The 18,170-nt window shown below is 45.4% G+C and overlaps 1 protein-coding gene across 7 annotated transcripts in view; it reads left to right on the forward strand.

Moving 5' to 3' along the window:
• gria4b (glutamate receptor, ionotropic, AMPA 4b) overlaps positions 1 to 18,170 on the forward strand; it is a 176,033-nt gene that overhangs the window by 84,794 nt on the left and 73,069 nt on the right. For all 7 annotated transcript variants that reach the window (XM_045224158.1, XM_045224162.1, XM_045224160.1 and 4 more), the window contains exon 3: positions 1,931 to 2,170. In XM_045224158.1, the coding sequence (XP_045080093.1) occupies positions 1,931 to 2,170 (240 nt within the window). The remainder of the gene's footprint in view (positions 1 to 1,930; positions 2,171 to 18,170) is intronic.

Consider the following 18,170-nt stretch of genomic DNA (forward strand, 5'->3'; position numbering starts at 1 on the left):
ACACTCCATTTCGCAGCTTTGCTCTTATTGAATTAAACTCCGACATTGCCCTTTTTGCCCCCGTGGATGGACGTTAAAGTTTTCTGCCCATTCCCTAAAGCATTTGGCGGTTGGGATTTAGGCTATTTGGCGAGCGTACAGGTATGCCCTCAAGCTTAGGCTTACACACCAATGCCAGATAGCCTAAAATAATGAAAGAAAAACCTCAATGTAGCCTATAGACATAAATTACACAATAATTATACATTTATGGAGTTTTTAAGGTGTTGTGTTTTCTTTTCAATCCGCCCTCCACCCACCTGCCCTTCATCCACGCAATATTTCATGACCCTAAACCCGCCCACCCTGTGGATACAACTGCAGGGACTGCGGGTTACAAGTCAACCTGTGCATCAGTAGTGTGTGTGTGTGTGTGTGTGTGTGTGTGTGTGTGTGTGTGTGTGTGTTCCATTAGTCCTACATGACTATACTCTTAGAAAATAGGGTGCTACCTAGAACATAAAATGGTTCTTCGACTGTCCCCATTGGAGAACCCTTTGAATAACCTTTTTTGGTTCCAGGTAGAACCCTTGTAGGTTCCATGTAGGACCCTTTCCACAAAGGGTTATACATGGAACCCAAAATGGTTCTACGTGGAACCAAAAAAGGGTTCTCCCTGGAACCAAAAATGGTTCTCCTATGGTGACAGCCAAAGAACCCTTTTGGAACAAAGCCTTGATGTCGGGCAAATCACTCTGATTCACGAGAGATGGAGAAGGAGAGTTACATGAGAGACAGTAGTGGTTTATTTTAGTGTTTGCATCGAGTCTGACACATCATTGTTGTGTCTAACTGTGTGTAGAACGTAAGGAGAAAGAAACTCAAAAGGCATCTCCCTCTCTGTCTTTCTTTCTCTCTCTCTGTCTCTCTCTCTCTCTCTCTCTCTCTCTCCCGCTCTGTCTTTATCGCTCTCTCTCTTATACTCTCTCTTATTCTCTCTCTGTTTCTCTCTCTCTCTCTGTCTCTCTCTCTGTCTCTCTCTCTCTCTCTCTCTCTCTCTCTCTCTCTGTCCCTCTCTCCTCCTCTCTTTCTTCTCCTTCAGCTCTAGGCATTTTCAAGCTGCAGAGAAATGGACAACTAACAACACTGTAACACTGTGAAACAATAAGGCTGTCAAACCCGGCATAGCAACAACAAAACAACAACAAAAACCTTGTTTATCTGTTCCCTTTACAATGGAAAAGTTAAAATACTTTTTCCCTGTGTGCCGTTCTTTGGGTACTCATGGTACGCGAGGAAGTCAGCATAACCGTCTATTATGGCGTGTTCTTTTAGCACACGCACACACCGCACACCACAAAGCGCAAGCCATTACAACATCGAGGCTCGAGACACCAAGGCGGTTTAATGAGGAAGTCCCTTAAGCAAACTGTTCCTACAGTGTTTACAGTATGTAAAGACTCAACGCACAGCTTTTCAGATTAAAGCCGGTGTGTTGTTTGTCTCCTACAGGTCATATCCTATCACAATACCGCCGCTGGTTTATTAGCAGAGAGAAAGTGTGTGAGAGAGAGCGAGAGAGAGAAGGAGAGAGAGAAGGAGAGAGAGAGAGAGAGGGAAGGAAGGAAGGAGAGGGAAGTGAAAGGGTGAGAGAGAGAGAGAGAGAGAGAGAGAGAGAGAGAGAGAGAGAGAGAGAGAGAGAGAGATGGGTTACAAAAGGAGGTAGAGAGACTCCTTAAACTAGCGAGTATTGCTTCCCGATGTCAATATTTCATTTTGATGGGGAAAGTAAATCATAGTTTAATATGGAAACATCAGAGGAAATATATTTTGTGGATTTGGGGTAGTTATTATTGCATAGGCAATAAAGTCGTCCTCTTGTAGGGATTTGAATGGGTTAGTGAACTATCTGCAATGTGTAAGTAACTCTCGTCCTCCCTCCTTCTCACAGTCTGCTCGCAGTACTCGCGGGGCGTCTTCGCCATCTTCGGCCTGTACGACAAACGTTCTGTGCACACACTGACGTCGTTCTGCGGGGCACTGCACATCTCCCTCATCACGCCCAGCTTCCCCACCGAGGGAGAGAGCCAATTCACGCTGCAGCTCCGGCCCTCCATCCGTGGGGCGCTGCTTTCGCTGCTCGACCACTACGACTGGAACAAGTTTGTCTTCCTCTATGACACCGACCGGGGTAAGTACTCAAATTTGACTTCTTTCTTATCTCATTCTCATTGGCACCAAAAGTTTAAAAAGTGTTGATAGGGGACAGAATGCGGTCGGACCATCATATAATTGGCATATACATTACTCTTACTGAATTTCCACGTGGGCGAGGATATTGGAAATTTTATCAAAGCCTATTGGATGATAATTTATTTATAATTAGAACAAAGGAATTTATAACTGACTTTTTCCGACATAACATAGGTACAGCAAATCCTCTTAATGTATGGGACACCTTTAAATGTGCCTTTAGAGGCCATGCAATTCAGTACTCATCTCGAAAACAAAAGCAATTTAGGTCAAAAGAGTTTATACTAACAAAGGAAATAGAAAGTCTAACAGAACAGATAGATGGCAATAAAAACTGTAACATAGAGGCTCAGAATAAATTAGAGGAAAAACTAAAAGAAATGGAGAAACTTATTCAAGAAAGATCAAGTGTAATATATTATAAAAATAAAGCAAACTGGATGGAATATGGGGAAAAATGCACAAAATTATTTTTTTATCTTCAACATAGGAATGCTACCAAAAATAATTTAATGAAACTGGTTACAATTGACGGAGTCACCCATGATTCACCAAATGATATTTTGAAGGAGGAAACAAAGTACTTTAAGCATAAGTTTTCTTTTCAGTCGCCTCCATCTCCTCTAACTGAAGCTAATTGTAGAGATTTTTTTTCTATTGATAATGTAAAATTAACAGCCATACAGAAAGACTCATGTGAAGGTGAAATTACAGAGGAGGAACTTCTGGATGCAATTAAAGACTCTAAGTCCGGGAAAACTCCAGGGTTGGATGGCATACCAGTCGAGGTATACCAAACCTTTTTTGATATACTAACAGGACCGTTATTAGCATGTTTTAATCACTCCTATGTAAATGGTAGATTATCTGACACTCAAGAAGAAGGTCTGATCTCATTATTACTGAAACAGGATACAAGTGGAAAATACAGTGGGGAGAACAAGTATTTGAGACACTGCCGATTTAGCAGGTTTTCCTACTTACAAAGCATGTAGAGGTCTGTAATTTTTATCATAGGTACACTTCAACTGTGAGAGACGGTATCTCAAAAATCCAGAAAATCACATTGTATGATTTTTAAGTAATTAATTTGCATTTTATTGCATGACATAAGTATTTGATACATTAGAAAAGCAGAACTTAATATTTGGTACAGAAACCTTTGTTTGCAATTACAGAGATCATACGTTTCCTGTAGGTCTTGACCAGGTTTGCAGACACTGCAGCAGGGATTTTGGCCCACTCCTCCATACAGACCTTCTCCAGATCCTTCAGGTTTAGGGGCTGTCGCTTGGCAATACGGACTTTCAACTCCCTCCAAAGATTTTCTATTGGGTTCAGGTCTGGAGACTGGCTAGGCCACTCCAGGACCTTGAGATGCTTCTTACGGAGCCACTCCTTAGTTGCCCTGGCTGTGTGTTTCGGGTCGTTGTCATGCTGGAAGACCCAGCCACGACCCATCTTCAATGCTCTTACTGAGGGAAGGAGGTTGTTGGCCAAGATCTCGAGATACATGGCCCCATCCATCCTCCCCTCAATACGGTGCAGTCGTCCTGTCCCCTCTGCAGAAAAGCATCCCCAAATAATGATGTTTCCACCTCCATGCTTCACGGTTGGGATGGTGTTCTTGGGTTTGTACTCATCCTTCTTCTTCCTCCAAACACGGCGAGTGTAGTTTAGACCAAAAAGCTCTATTTTTGTCTCATCAGACCACATGACCTTCTCCCATTCCTCCTCTGGATCATCCAGATGGTCATTGGCAAACTTCAGATGGGCCTGGACATGCGCTGGCTTGAGCAGGGGGACCTTGCGTGCGCTGCAGGATTTTAATCCATGACAGCGTAGTGTGTTACTAATGGTTTCCTTTGAGACTGTGGTCCCAGCTCCCTTCAGGTCATTGACCAGGTCCTGCTGTGTAGTTCTGGGCTGATCCCTCACCTTCCTCATGATAATTGATGCCCCACGAGGTGAGATCTTGCATGGAGCCCCAGACCGAGGGTGATTGACCGTCATCTTGAACTTCTTCCATTTTCTAATAATTGCGGCAACAATTGTTGCCTTCTCACCAAGCTGCTTGCCTATTGTCTTGTAGCCCATCCCAGCCTTGTGCAGGTCTACAATTGTATCCCAGATGTCCTTACACAGCTCTCTGGTCTTGGCCATTGTGGAGAGGTTGGAGTCTGTTTGATTGAGTGTGTGGACAGGTGTCTTTTATACAGGTAACGAGTTCAAACAGGTGCAGTTAATACAGGTAATGAGTGGAGAACTGGAGGGCTTCTTAAAGAAAAACTAACAGGTCTGTGAGAGCCGGAATTCTTACTGGTTGGTAGGTGATCAAATACTTATGTCATGCAATAAAATGCTAATTAATTACTTAAAAATCATACAATGTGATTTTCTGGATTTTTGTTTTAGATTCCGTCTCTCACAGTTGAAGTGTACCTATGATAAAAATGACAGACCTCTACATGCTTTGTAAGTAGGAAAACCTGCAAAATCGGCAGTGTATCAAATACTTGTTCTCCCCACTGTATATAAAAAACATGGGGGATTGGAAGTGATGCAGACAATTACATTGATGGAAGTTACAATCTATCTGCAATATTAAGCTGATCTACCCCCATGAAAAAAGAAAAAGAAAAAAAGGACTCAAATTTGTGCGTGATGATGTGTATAATCATGTGTTACCTTTAACACTTAACATAATTCCCACTGTGTATGATTGTCATATAGCTGAGTCTACCTTTAACCCTAAAAGCGGCAATATATTTTTATCTTAGAAGAGCCAACGGGGGTTATTTTGAACCCCAAATTGAAAATGATTGCAAAGAGACTGTCTGTAAAGCATTAAAACATTTTCTTTACTAACCTTTTTCTACACAAGTTATTGGTTTTAATTCCACAAAATAGGGATATATTTTAACATTTTCACACATTTACAGTTGAAGTCGGAAGTTTACATACACTTAGGTTGGAGTCATTAAAACTCGTTTTTCAACCACCACAAATTTCTTGTTAACAAACTATAGTTTTGGCAAGTCGGTTAGGACATCTACTTTGTGCATGACACAAGTAATTTTCCCAACAATTGTTTACAGACAGATTATTTCACTTATAATTCACTGTATCACAATTCCAGTGGGTCAGAAGTTTACATATACTAAGTTGACTGTGCCTTTAAACAGCTTGGAAAATTCCAGAAAATGATGTCATGGCATTAGAAGCTTCTGATAGGCTAATTGATATCATTTGAGTCAATTGGAGGTGTACCTGTGGATGTGTTTCAAGGCCTACCTTCAAACTCAGTGCCTCTTTGCTTGACATCATTGAAAAATCAAAAGAAATCAGCCAAGACATCAGAAAATAAATTGTAGACCTCCACAAGTCTGGTTCATCCTTGGGAGCAATTTCCAAACGCCTGAAGGCACCACATTCATCTGTACAAACAATAGTACGCAAGTATAAACACATTTACATTACATTTTAGTCATTTAGCAGACGCTCTTATCCAGAGCGACTTACAGGAGCAATTAGGGTTAAGTGCCTTGCTCAAGGGCACATTTACGTCATTTAGCAGACGCTCTTATCCAGAACGACTCACAAATTGGTGCATTCACCCTATAGCCAGTGGGAAAACCACTTTACAATTTTTGGGGGGGTAGAAGGATTACTTTATCCTATCCCAGGTAATCCTTAAAGAGGTGGGGTTTCAAATGTCTCCGGAAGGTGGTGAGTGACTCCGCTGTCCTGGCGTCGTGAGGGAGCTTGTTCCACCATTGGGGTGCCAGAGCAGCGAACAGTTTTGACTGGGCTGAGCGGGAACTATGCTTCCGCAGAGGAAGGGAGCCAGCAGGCCAGAGGTGGATGAACGCAATGCCCTCGTTTGGGTGTAGGGACTGATCAGAGCCCGAAGGTACAGAGGTGCCGTTCCCCTCACTGCTCCATAGGCAAGCACCATGGTCTTGTAACGGATGCGAGCTTCAACTGGAAGCCAGTGGAGTGTGCGGAGGAGGGGGGTGACGTGAGAGAACTTGGGAAGGTTGAACACCAGACGGGCTGCGGCATTCTGGATGAGTTGTAGGGGTTTAATGGCACAGGCAGGGAGGCCAGCCAACAGCGAGTTGCAGTAGTCCAGACGGGAGATGACAAGTGCCTGGATTAGGACCTGTGCCGCTTCCTGTGTAAGGCAGGGTCGTACTCTCCGAATGTTGTAGAGCATGAACCTGCAGGAGCGGGTCACCGCCTTGATGTTAGCGGAGAACGACAGGGTGTTGTCCAGGGTCACGCCAAGGCTCTTCGCACTCTGGGAGGAGGGCACAACGGAGTTGTCAACCGTGATGGCGAGATCATGGAACGGGCAGTCCTTCCCCGGGAGGAAGAGCAGCTCCGTCTTGCCAGGGCTCAGCTTGAGGTGGTGATCCGTCATCCATACTGATATGTCTGCCAGACATGCAGAGATGCGATTCGCCACCTGGTTATCAGAAGGGGGAAAGGAGAAGATTAGTTGTGTATCGTCAGCGTAGCAATGATAGGAGAGGCCATGTGAGGATATGACAGAGCCAAGTGACTTGGTCTATAGGGAGAAAAGGAGAGGGCCTAGAACTGAGCCCTGGGGGACACCAGTGGTGAGAGCACGTGGTGCGGAGACAGCTTCTCGCCACGTCACTTGGTAGGAGCGACCGGTCAGGTAGGACGCCATCCAGGAGTGAGCCGCGCCGGAGATGCCCAGCTCGGAGAGGGTGGAGAGGAGGATCTGATGGTTCACAGTATCAAAGGCAGCAGACAGGTCTAGAAGGACAAGAGCAGAGGAGAGAGAGTTAGCTTTAGCAGGGCGGAGAGCTTCCGTGACACAGAGAAGAGCAGTCTCAGTTGAATGACCAGTCCTGAAACCTGACTGGTTTGGATCAAGAAGGTCATTCTGAGAGAGATAGCAAGAGAGTTCGCTAAAGACGGCACGCTCAATAGTTTTGGAAAGAAAAGAAAGAAGGGATACTGGTCTGTAGTTGTTGACATCAGTGGGATCGAGTGTTGGTTTTTTGAGAAGGGGAGCGACTCTCGCTCTCTTGAAGATGGAAGGGACATTGCCAGCGATCAAGGATGAGTTGATCAGCGAGGTGAGGTAGGGGAGAAGGTCACCGGAGATGGTCTGGAGAAGAGAGGAGGGGATGGGGTCAAGCGGGCAGGTTGTTGGGCGGCCTGCAGTCACAAGTCACAGGATTTTATCTGGAGAGAGAGGGGAGAAAGAAGTCAAAGCATAGGGTACGGCAGTGTGAGTAGGACCAGCAGTGTCATTAGACTTAACAAACGAGGATCGGATGTCGTCAACCTTCTTTTCAAAGTGGTTGACGAAGTCATCCACAGATTCAGCAGGGAGGAAAAAGTGGCAAAGAGCTTCCTAGGGTTAGAGGCAGATGCTTGGAATTTAGAGTGGTAGAAAGTGGCCTTAGCAGCAGAAACAGATGAAGAAAATGTAGAGAGGAGGGAGTGAAAAGATGCCAGGTCGGCAGGGAGTTTAGTTTTCTTCCATTTCCGCTCCGCTGCCCGGAGCTCTGTTCTGTGAGCTCGCAATGAGTCATCAAGCCACGGAGCTGGAGGGGAGGACCGAGCCGGCCGGGAGGATAGGGGACACAGAGAGTCAAAGGATGCAGAAAGGGAGGAGAGGAGGGTTGAGGAGGCAGAATCAGGAGATTGGAGGGAGAAGGATTGAGCAGAGGGAAGAGATGATAGGATGGAAGAGGAGAGAGTAGTGGGAGAGAGAGAGCGAAGGTTGCGGCGGCGCATTACCATCTGTGTAGGGGCAGAGTGAGTAGTGTGGGAGGAGAGCGAGAGAGAAAAGGAAACAAAGTAGTGGTCGGAGACATGGAGGGGAGTTGCAGTGAGATTAGTAGAAGAGCAGCATCTAGTAAAGATGAGGTCAAGCGTATTGCCTGCCTTGTGAGTAGGGGGGGACGGTGAGAGGGTGAGGTCAAAAGAGGAGAGGAGTGGAAAGAAGGAGGCAGAGAGAAATGAGTCAAATGTAGACATAGGGAGGTTGAAATCCCCCAAAACTGTGAGGGGTGAGCCATCCTCAGGAAAGGAACTTATCAAGGCGTCAAGCTCATTGATGAACTCTCCAAGGGAACCTGGAGGGCGATAGATGACAAGGATATTAAGCTTAAATGGGCTAGTGACTGTGACAGCATGGAATTCAAATGAGGAGATAGACAGATGGGTTAGGGGAAAAATTGAGAATGTCCACTTGGGAGAGATGAGGATTCCTGTGCCACCACCCCTCTGACCAGATGCTCTCGGGGTATGCGAGAACACATGGTCAGACGAGGAGAGAGCAGTAGGAGTAGCAGTGTTTTCAGTGGTAATCCATGTTTCCGTCAGCGCCAGGAAGTCGAGGGACTGGAGGTTAGCATAGGCTGGGATGAAGTCAGCTTTGTTGGCAGCAGAACGGCAGTTCCAGAGGCTGCCTGAGACCTGGAACTCCAGGTGTGGGGTGCGTGCAGGGACCACCAGGTTAGAGAGGCAGCAGCCACGCGGTGTGGGGGCGTTTGTGTAGCCTGTGCAGAGAGGAGAGAACAGGGATAGGCAGAGGCATAGTTGACAGGCTGTAGCAAATGGCTACAATAATGCAGAGGAGATCGGAATGAAATGAGCTAAACATCAGGGAGAGGAGAGAGCAGGGCCCTCTCACCAAAAACTTCTACCTCAGAAACTATAATTGTTTCACTGAACCACCCGAACAAAAACTCTACCAACTTCCACCTTTAGAAATTAGAATTGTTGTGAACCACAGCGGTTCAATGTTTAAAGGAATAGACTCAACCCATTTTATTCAGCTAGCTAACTATGACACCATAGCTAACCACGCAGCCGTCATACCACTCAGGAAGGAGACGCGTTCTGCCTCCTAGAGATGAACATACTTTGGTGCGAAAAGTGCAAATCAATCCCAGAACAACAGCAAAGGACCTTGTCAAGATGCTGGAGGAAACAGCTACAAAGGTATCTATATCCACAGTAAAACGAGTCCTATATCGACATAACCTGAAAGGCCGCTCAGCAAGGAAGAAGCCACTACTCCAAAACCGCCATAAAAAAACCAGACTACGGTTTGCAACTGTACATGGGGACAAAGATCGTACTTTTTTGAGAAATGTCCTCTGGTCTGATGAAACAAAAATATAACTGTTTGGCCATAATGACCACCGTTATGTTTGGAGAAAAAAGGGGGACACTTGCAAGCCGAAGAACACCATCCCAACCGCACAGGGGTGGCAGCATCATGCTGTATGGGTGCTTTGCTGCAGGAGGGACTGGTGCACTTCACAAAATAGATGGCATCATGAGGAAGGAAAATTATGTGGAGATATTGAAGCAACATCTCAAGACATCTGTCAGGAAGTTAAAGCTTGGTCGCAAATGGGTCTTCCAAATGGACAACGACCCAAAGCATACTTCCGAAGTTGTGGCAAAATGGCTTAAGGACAACAAAGTAAAGGTATTGGAGTGGCCATCACAAAGCCCTGACCTCAATCCCATAGAAAATGTGTGGGCAAAACTGAAAAAGAGTGTGCGAGCAAGGAGGCCTACAAACCTGTTATTCATTCAAAGTGTTGTGTTTCTGTGATACTCAGAGGATGAGAAATTGGAGATTGAGCTAATATGACATATGGGAATATGGGTGCCTGTCCCATCAGACTTTTAGCTCAAACTTTGGAACGCTATGGGCTATCAACTCAGTTCCAATTGCATCTGATAGATAACACTCTCAGTTATAGAGACATTGACTGGAATCTAAATATGTATTTACAGTTTTGAGTTATTTTGGAGTGATAGTGGCTGCCTTGTCCCCCAGGGGCCAAATCTGGGGTGGCTCCATATCTATATCTTTTCAGGGTACATCCAAAATTATTTTAGCAGTGACACATTTCTTGTTGTTTTGGCTCTTTACTCCAGAATTACTAAAGTGCATATTGTCAGCTTTAATTTGAGGGTGTTTTATCCATATCGGATGAACCGTTTAGAAATTACAGCACTTTTTGTAAAAAGTCCCCCCATTTTAGGGAACCAAAAGTATTTGGACCAATTCACTTATATGTGTGTTAAAGTAGTCAAAAGTTTAGTATTTGGTTCCATATTCCTAGCATGCAATGACTACATCAAGCTTGTGACTACAAACTTGTTGGATTTACTAGTAGAAACAGTGGAAACAGTGGCAGTAGAAACCAAGCAAAGATAGACTAGAAGTGCTAAAGATAGGCTATATAATACAATGATCATATATTTATGATCTGCATATCATCATTAATAATGTATGCTTATTGTATGGCTCTGTGCATTCAGGACACTACAGCAACTACAGTCCTTAAAAATAGAATGTCTAGAATGGGAAATTACAGGTAATTCAATTTATATGGTCTGGTCCATATTGCCCATATTGCCCATATAAATAGAATTACCTGTAATTGTCAGTTCTAGTCATTCAATTTCTATGGTCCAGACCCTGCATTTTCTACTCTGATCCACCTCGCATACTCCTCCTGCTCTATGAGAAAACCCAGTGGAGGTGTGAATGGAAGCTGTCCAGAAATAATGGGTGTCTGTGCTATCTGGTGGATGGGCATGTCTTGGGGCCAAAGAGGGCTACAGACCAAATCTACCAATCAATCGATAGTCAAGTGCAGCGATGTCGGGTGCATCCTTTCGTTCGTAATGAAATGAAGGAAAGGCTACGTCCCAAATGGCACCCTATTCCCTATTTAGTGCACTACTTCTGACCAGCGCCTTATGGGATGCCTATGGGCCCTGGTCAAAAGTAGTGCACTATGAAGGAAATAGGGTGCTATTTGGGATGTAGACAAATTGAGGAAACCGGAGATGACGGGAATTCTCCATGGACGGGGGTGTCTTTCCAGGAAGCTCCTAGCGTGGCTGTAGTATTAATAGAAAAGGGCTGTCAGAGAGTTTTTCTCTCCCTCTCTTTCCCTCTCTCTCCCTTCCTCTCTCTCTCTGTCTCTCTGTCTCTCTCTCTCTCTCTCTGTCTCTCTCTCTCTCTCTCTCTCTCTCTCTCTCTCTCTCTCTCTCTCTCTCTCTCTCTCTCTCTCTCTCTCTCTCTCTCTCTCTCTCTCTCTCTGTCTCACTTTGTCTCTCTCTCTGTCGCTCTCTCTCTCTCTTTGTCTCTCTCTCTCTCTCTCTCTCTGTCTCTGTCTCTTCCTCTCTCTCTCTCTGTCTTTCTCTCTCTCTCTCTCTCTCTCTCTCTCTCTCTCTCTCTCTCTCTCTCTCTCTCTCTCTCTCTCTCTCTCTCTCTCTCTCTCTCTCTCTCTCTGTCGCTCCCTCTCTCTCTGTGTGTCTCGCTGTCTCGGAGGACTGGGCAGAGATCCTGAGGTTCCTGTTCCACTAATGAGCAACGCCGGAGCCAAGAAACACACCGCATCCCCCCCTCTCTCTCTCTCTCTCTCTCTCTCTCGGTCTAGAGCTCTCTCTTTCTCGCTCTTTCTTCTATCGCTCCATCCTTATCTTTCTCGCTGTCTTTCTCGCTAACTCTCTCTCTCTTACTCAAGCCTCTCTTTCTCCCTTTTCCTCCCCCTCTCCCCTCTCCCCTCTCCCCCCCCCCCTCTCTCTCTCTCTCTCTCGCTCTCTCTCTCTCTCTCTCTCTCTGTGTCTCTCCTTCTCTTACAGCTATTGATAACGGCTCACCCTGTTCTCAGATGTCTGTTTCAATCCAGAAGGGATGTAGCTAAACTATATCGCTAATTTCAGTTGAACATTACGTAAATAGCCCTGAACATCTTCAATTCACACAGTCAATACATATTCCCAAATCATATGTACCTTAGTGTAGCAGTGTTGAGATCTGGGCCCGTAAGTGTCTCAGAGTAGGAGTGCTGATCTAGGATCAGTTTGCCTTTTAGATCTTAATAACATGGACGGGGGACCTGATCCTAGATCAGCACTCCTACTCGTTCATGAAAATGAGCCCTGAACCTGTGACAATAATGCCAACTGAATCCTGAATTCATTATTCCCCAAACGGTAGCCCCGCCACTTGGTTTGCTATAAAACGTAACGATTGGGGCTAAACATTTTTACCACTCTCAAATTAATATGGAAGCTAAGGATGCATGGGCTGACACTCCATGAGATCGACACAATGAGAAGCTATACATTCAAACCGTACTTTCGGGTTTCAGATGTTGCTTTTAGTTTGTTTGAATTATTAAAAGCAGCCAGAGCACCACAAAACGACTCAAAATCCACTCCAAGCACATCACCGAACAGGCAGGCATAAACAAACAATGGCCTAGTTTTTCCCGGCAGTTGGTCAGGGCCCAAGTGTCCGACAGTTAGAGTGCTGATGTAGGCTCAGGTCACCCTTGTCCATATAATCTTATTCATTATGATCTTAAAAGGCAAAACAGCAGTCCTACTGTGAAACGCTGAATACGGGCCCTGATTGCAGCACTTAGGTGTAGGTGCTGTTATAGGTGCTGATACCTATAACAGCCTGCTCAATGGTCCTGCACAACGGACAGCTCTTATTTGGGGTTACTGCTACAGATGTAGCTACAGCAGCCTGCTCAGTGGTGGTTCTGAAGATTGGGGATACTGCTGTAACTACTGCTACAGTGGGGTTGCTGAAGGGACAGCTCCTATTGAGGATACTGCTGTAACTACTTCTACAGTGGTGGTGCTGAAGGGACAGCTCCTGTTGAGGATACTGCTGTAACTACTTCTACAGTGGGGGTGCTGAAGGGACAGCTCCTATTGAGGATACTGCTGTAACTACTGCTACAGTGGGGGTGCTGAAGGGACAGCTCCTATTGAGGATATTGCTTGAGCATAACCTACAGCAGCCTGCTCAGTTGTGGTGCGGAACGGGCAGCTCCTGTTGGGGTCACTGCTGTAACTACTACTACTGCTGCTATTGCTGCTTCTGTTGTGTCTGTCACCACGCCAGCTGCCAATCTCTACTGAAGGCCTAAACATGGGCTGTTGTAACACAGTGAGAAAACGTTGCTGCTTCAATGTCTGCATTGACACTGCAGATGTCGAGGTGTTACCAACCTGCATAGAGCACTGACATATCCCACACCCCCGCAGAATTGAGTTGCCCCGTCCACCATCTCTGGACAGCCTAATGTATTTTCCTCATGCAGCTCTTTCTCTCTATTTTCTGCATCACTTCTCATCCCTGCAGACAAAGCTGGTTAAAATGACATCATTACCACCAGCTTACAACCAAAACGGACATAATTACAACCAGCTTGCAACCAGTACTGACGTCATTACAACCAGCTTACAACCAGTACTGACGTCATTACAACCAGCTTACAACCAGTACTGATGTCATTACAATCAGCTTACAACCAGAACTGACGTCATTACAAGCAGCTTACAACCAGTACTGACGTCATTACAACCAGCTTACAACCAAAACTGACGTAATTACAACCAGCTTACAACCAAAACTGACGTCTTTACAACCAGCTTACAACCAAAACTGACGTCATTACAACCAGTTTACAACCAGAACTGACGTACATACAACCAGCTTACAACCAGAACGGACGTCATTACAACCAGCTTACAAACAGTACTGACGTCATTACAACCAGCTTACAACCAGAACTGACGTCATTACAACCAGCTTATAACCAGAACTGCCCGTAGGGATAATAATAACAACTGTTAATCACTTTCCTATCCATGACCCGGTTAGGCCTACAACATCTTGCTCTAGAACTCCAGAAGTACTCTGCTCTGCAACCTGCTCCAATCTGTTCATGTCCTAACTGCTTTAACTGCAGATCAGTGGAGAGATACATTTTTGTACCACTCAGCGTGGAAAGTAGTGAATCTCTCCATGAACATCTTTTCAACTTAAAAAAAAAGTGTCTACTCTGTCGCCAACTCGTTGCAATGGAGTGGAAAAGCGCCCTGTAAGTGGAATATCATAGCCATGAGCTCAGCTGTCATCTCCGAGATGCCTTGCATTTATTCATTCACAATCCGCCACTCTTTCTTTTTCACTCTCTATCTCCCACTGAGGCACCTCAAGTGCAGTAGCTGTACTCTAGAGCATGGTTTCCCAAACTCGGTCCTGTGGCCCCCCTGGGTGCACGTTTTGGTTTTTGCCCTAGCACTACACAGCTGATTAAAATAATCAAAGCTTGATGAGGAGTTGGTTATTTTAATCAGGTGTGTAGTGTCAGGGCAAAAACCAAAATGTGCACCCTGGGGTGGGGGTGGCAGGGCACAGGACCGAGTTTGGAAACCCTGCTCTAGAGTAGGGTTGGGTTCCAAATGGCACGATATTCCCTATATATAGTGCACTACTTTGACCAGGACCCCACCATGTAGGGAATAGGGTGCCATTTGGGACACAGCTTAGCTGTACAGTATCTGTATTCAAGTACTGTAGCTGTACACTAGAGTAGCTGTAAACAGTCTCATGGATAAAATACACTGTAGGAAATAGGAAGAATGGCACATTTCCAATGAAAACACAAGGGAATACAAGAGAAAACATGATTGTGGGGGGGTGGAAGAGACTGAGAGACTGTGTCATTAAAGCAGACCTTACAATATGTGGGCGGTTAAAGCTTTAAAGTGTGTTCTAGCAAATGTGTGTTAGGACGCAGGCAGGCAGCACTTTGGCTGTGTGTGTGTGTTTGCAAGTTTTTACACACACACAGTATTAACTGGAGTATCAGCCCACGCATGAACGAGCTCAGTCAATGAGCAGAGCAGTCTGAGCCTGTCTTGCATGGAGCACACCAGAGATATAATGGCCTGTTGGGTGTGCTGTAGCTGTGTGTGTGTGTGTGTGTGTGTGTGTGTGTGTGTGTGTGTGTGTGTGTGTGTGTGTGTGTGTGTGTGTGTGTGTGTGTGTGTGTGTGTGTGTGTGTGTGTGTGTGTGTGTGTGTGTGTGTGTGTGTGTGTGTGTGTGTGTGTGTGTGTGTGTGTGTGTAGGAAAATGTGGCGCCGGACAACGTGACCGGGAACATTTTCATTTACCAGCCATTTGAGAAATTTACCGGACCTACAGTACCAGTCAAAAGTTTGGACACACCTACTCATTCAAGGGTTTTTCTTAATTTTTTTTACTATTTTCTACATTGTAGGATAATAGTGAAGACATCAAAACTATGAAATAACACATATGGAATCTTGTAGTAGCCCAAAAAGTGTTCAACAAATCTAAATATATTTAAATTTGAGATTCTTCAAATAGCCACCATTTGCCTTGATGACAGCTTTTCACACTCTTGGCATTCTCTCAACCAGCTTCACCTGGAATGCTTTTCCAACAGTATTGAAGGAGTTCCCACATATGCTGAGCACTTGTTGGCTGCTTTTCCTTCACTCTGCTGTCCGACTCATCCCAAACCATCTCAATTGGGTTGAGGTCGGGGGATTGTGGAGGCCAGGTCATCTGATGCAGCACTCCATCACTCTCCTTCTTGGTAAAATAGCCCTTACACAGCCTGGAGGTGTGTTGGGTCATTGTCCTGTTGAAAAACAAATGATAGTCCCACTAAGCCCAAACCAGATGGGATGGCATATCGCTACAGAATGCTGTGGTAGCCATGCTGGTTAAGTGTGCCTTGAATTCTAAATAAATAACTGACAGTGTCACCAGCAAAGCACCCCCACACCATCACACCCCCTCTTACATGCTTCACAGTGGGAACCACACATGCGGAGATCATCCATTTACCTACTCTGCGTCTCACAAAGACACGGTGGTTGGAACCAAAAATCTCCAATTTGGACTCATCAGACCCAAGGACAGATTTCCACTGGTCTAATGTCCATTGTTTGTGTTTCTTGGGCCAAGCAAGTCTCTTCTTATTATTGGTGTCCTTTAGTAGTGGTTTCTTTGCAGCAAAATTGACCATGAAGGCCTGATTCACGCAGTCTCCTCTGAACAGTTGATGTTGAGATGTGTCTGTTACTTGAACTCTTTGAAGCATTTATTTGGGCTGTAATCTGAGGTGCAGTTAACTCTAATGAACTCATCCTCTGCAGCAGAGGTAACTCTGGGTCTTCTTTTACTGTGACGGTCCTCATGAGAGCGAGTTTCATCATAGCGCTTGATGGTTTTTGCGACTGCACTTTCAAAGTTATTGAAATGTCCATATTGACTGAACTTCATGTCTTAAAGTAATGATGGACTGTTGTTTCTCTTTGCTTATTTGAGCTGTTCTTGCCCAAATATGGACTTGGTATTTTACCAAATAGGGCTATCTTCTGTATACCCCCCCTAACTTGTCACAACCCAACTGATTGGCTCAAACGCATTAAGAAGGAAAGAAATTCCACAAATGAACTTTTAACAAGGCACACCTGTTAATTGAAATGCATTCCAGTTGACTACCTCATGAAGCTGGTTGAGAGAATGCCAAGAGTGTCCAAACTTTTGACTGGTACTGTATATGTTTTCAAAATGAATACTGCCTCCAGCTCATATTGCAAAGTGGTGGGTGAAGCGTTGATAGCCTGCCTACAATTGCCTATGCACTTGAAGATGGCGCCGGAGTGGATGGCTGCCATTTTATGGACTCTTAACCAACCGTGCTATTTTGTGTGTTTTTTCGCATCGTTTGTAACTTATTTTGTACATAATGTTGCTGCTACCGTCTCTTATGACTGAAAAGAGCTTCTGGACATCAGAACAGAGATTACTCACCTTGAACTGGACAAATAATTTTTATTTAATGAGTCGGACGAGAGGGATTTGCTCCAGACACCCGACAGGGCCCTCATCCCCGTCATTCGCTGTAGAAAGAAAAGGAGATATCGCAGAAGGAGATCGGGGTGCCTGCTAAGGAGCTGGCGACGAGTGGCTAATCTGCCTTTGCCATCGATACTATTGGCCAATTTACAACAGCTGGTGCACGATATCTAAGGAAGTCTCGAGGTTTTGCTCACCTGAGGTAGAGTATCTCATGATAAGCTGTAGAACACACTGAGCTAAAGGGTAGAGCCACCGCTTTCAAGGAGCGGGACTCTAACCCGGAAGCTTGTAAGAAATCCCGCTATGCCGTCCAACTAACCATCAAACAGGCAAAGCGTCAATACAGGACATCCGTAGCCGGTGTGAGCAAGACCTTTAAACAGGTCAACATTCACAAGGCTGATTACCAGGATGTGTACTCTGAGCATGCGCTGACCAACTGGCTAGTGTCTTGACTGACATTTTCAACCTCTCCCTGTCTGAGTCTGTAATACCAACATGTTTCAAGCAGACCACCATAGTCCCTGTGCCCAAGAACACTAAGGTAACCTGCCTAAATGACTACCGACCCGTAGCACTCACGTCTGTAGTCATGAAGTGCTTTGAAAAGCTGGTCATGGCTCACATCAACACTATTATCCCAGAAACCCTAGACCCACTCCAATTTGCATACCGCCCCAACAGATCCACAGATGATGCAATCCCTATTGCGCTCCACACTGCCCTTTCACACCTGGACAAAAGGAACACCTATGTGAGAATGCTATTCATTGACTACAGCTCAGCGTTCAACACCATAGTGCCCTCAAAGCTCATCACTAAGCTAAGGACCCTGGGACTAAACACCTCCCTGTGCAACTGGATCCTGGACTTCCTGACGGGCCGCCCCCAGGTGGTAAGGGTAGCTAACAACACATCCGCCACACTGATCCTCAACACAGGGGCCCCTCAGTGGTGCGTGCTCAGTCCCCTCCTGTACTCCCTGTTCACTCATGACTGCATGGCTAGGCACGACTACAACACCATCATTAAGTTTGCCGATGACACAACAGTGGTAGGCCTGATCACCGACAGCGACGAGACAGCCTATAGGGAGGAGGTCAGAGACCTGACCGTGTGGTGCCAGGACAACAACCTCTCCCTCAATGTGATCAAGATAAAGGAGATGATTGTGGACTACAGGAAAAAGAAGAGGACCGAGCATGCC

This window comes from Coregonus clupeaformis, chromosome 13 (genome assembly GCF_020615455.1).
Source record: "Coregonus clupeaformis isolate EN_2021a chromosome 13, ASM2061545v1, whole genome shotgun sequence".
Lineage (NCBI taxonomy): Eukaryota > Metazoa > Chordata > Actinopteri > Salmoniformes > Salmonidae > Coregonus > Coregonus clupeaformis.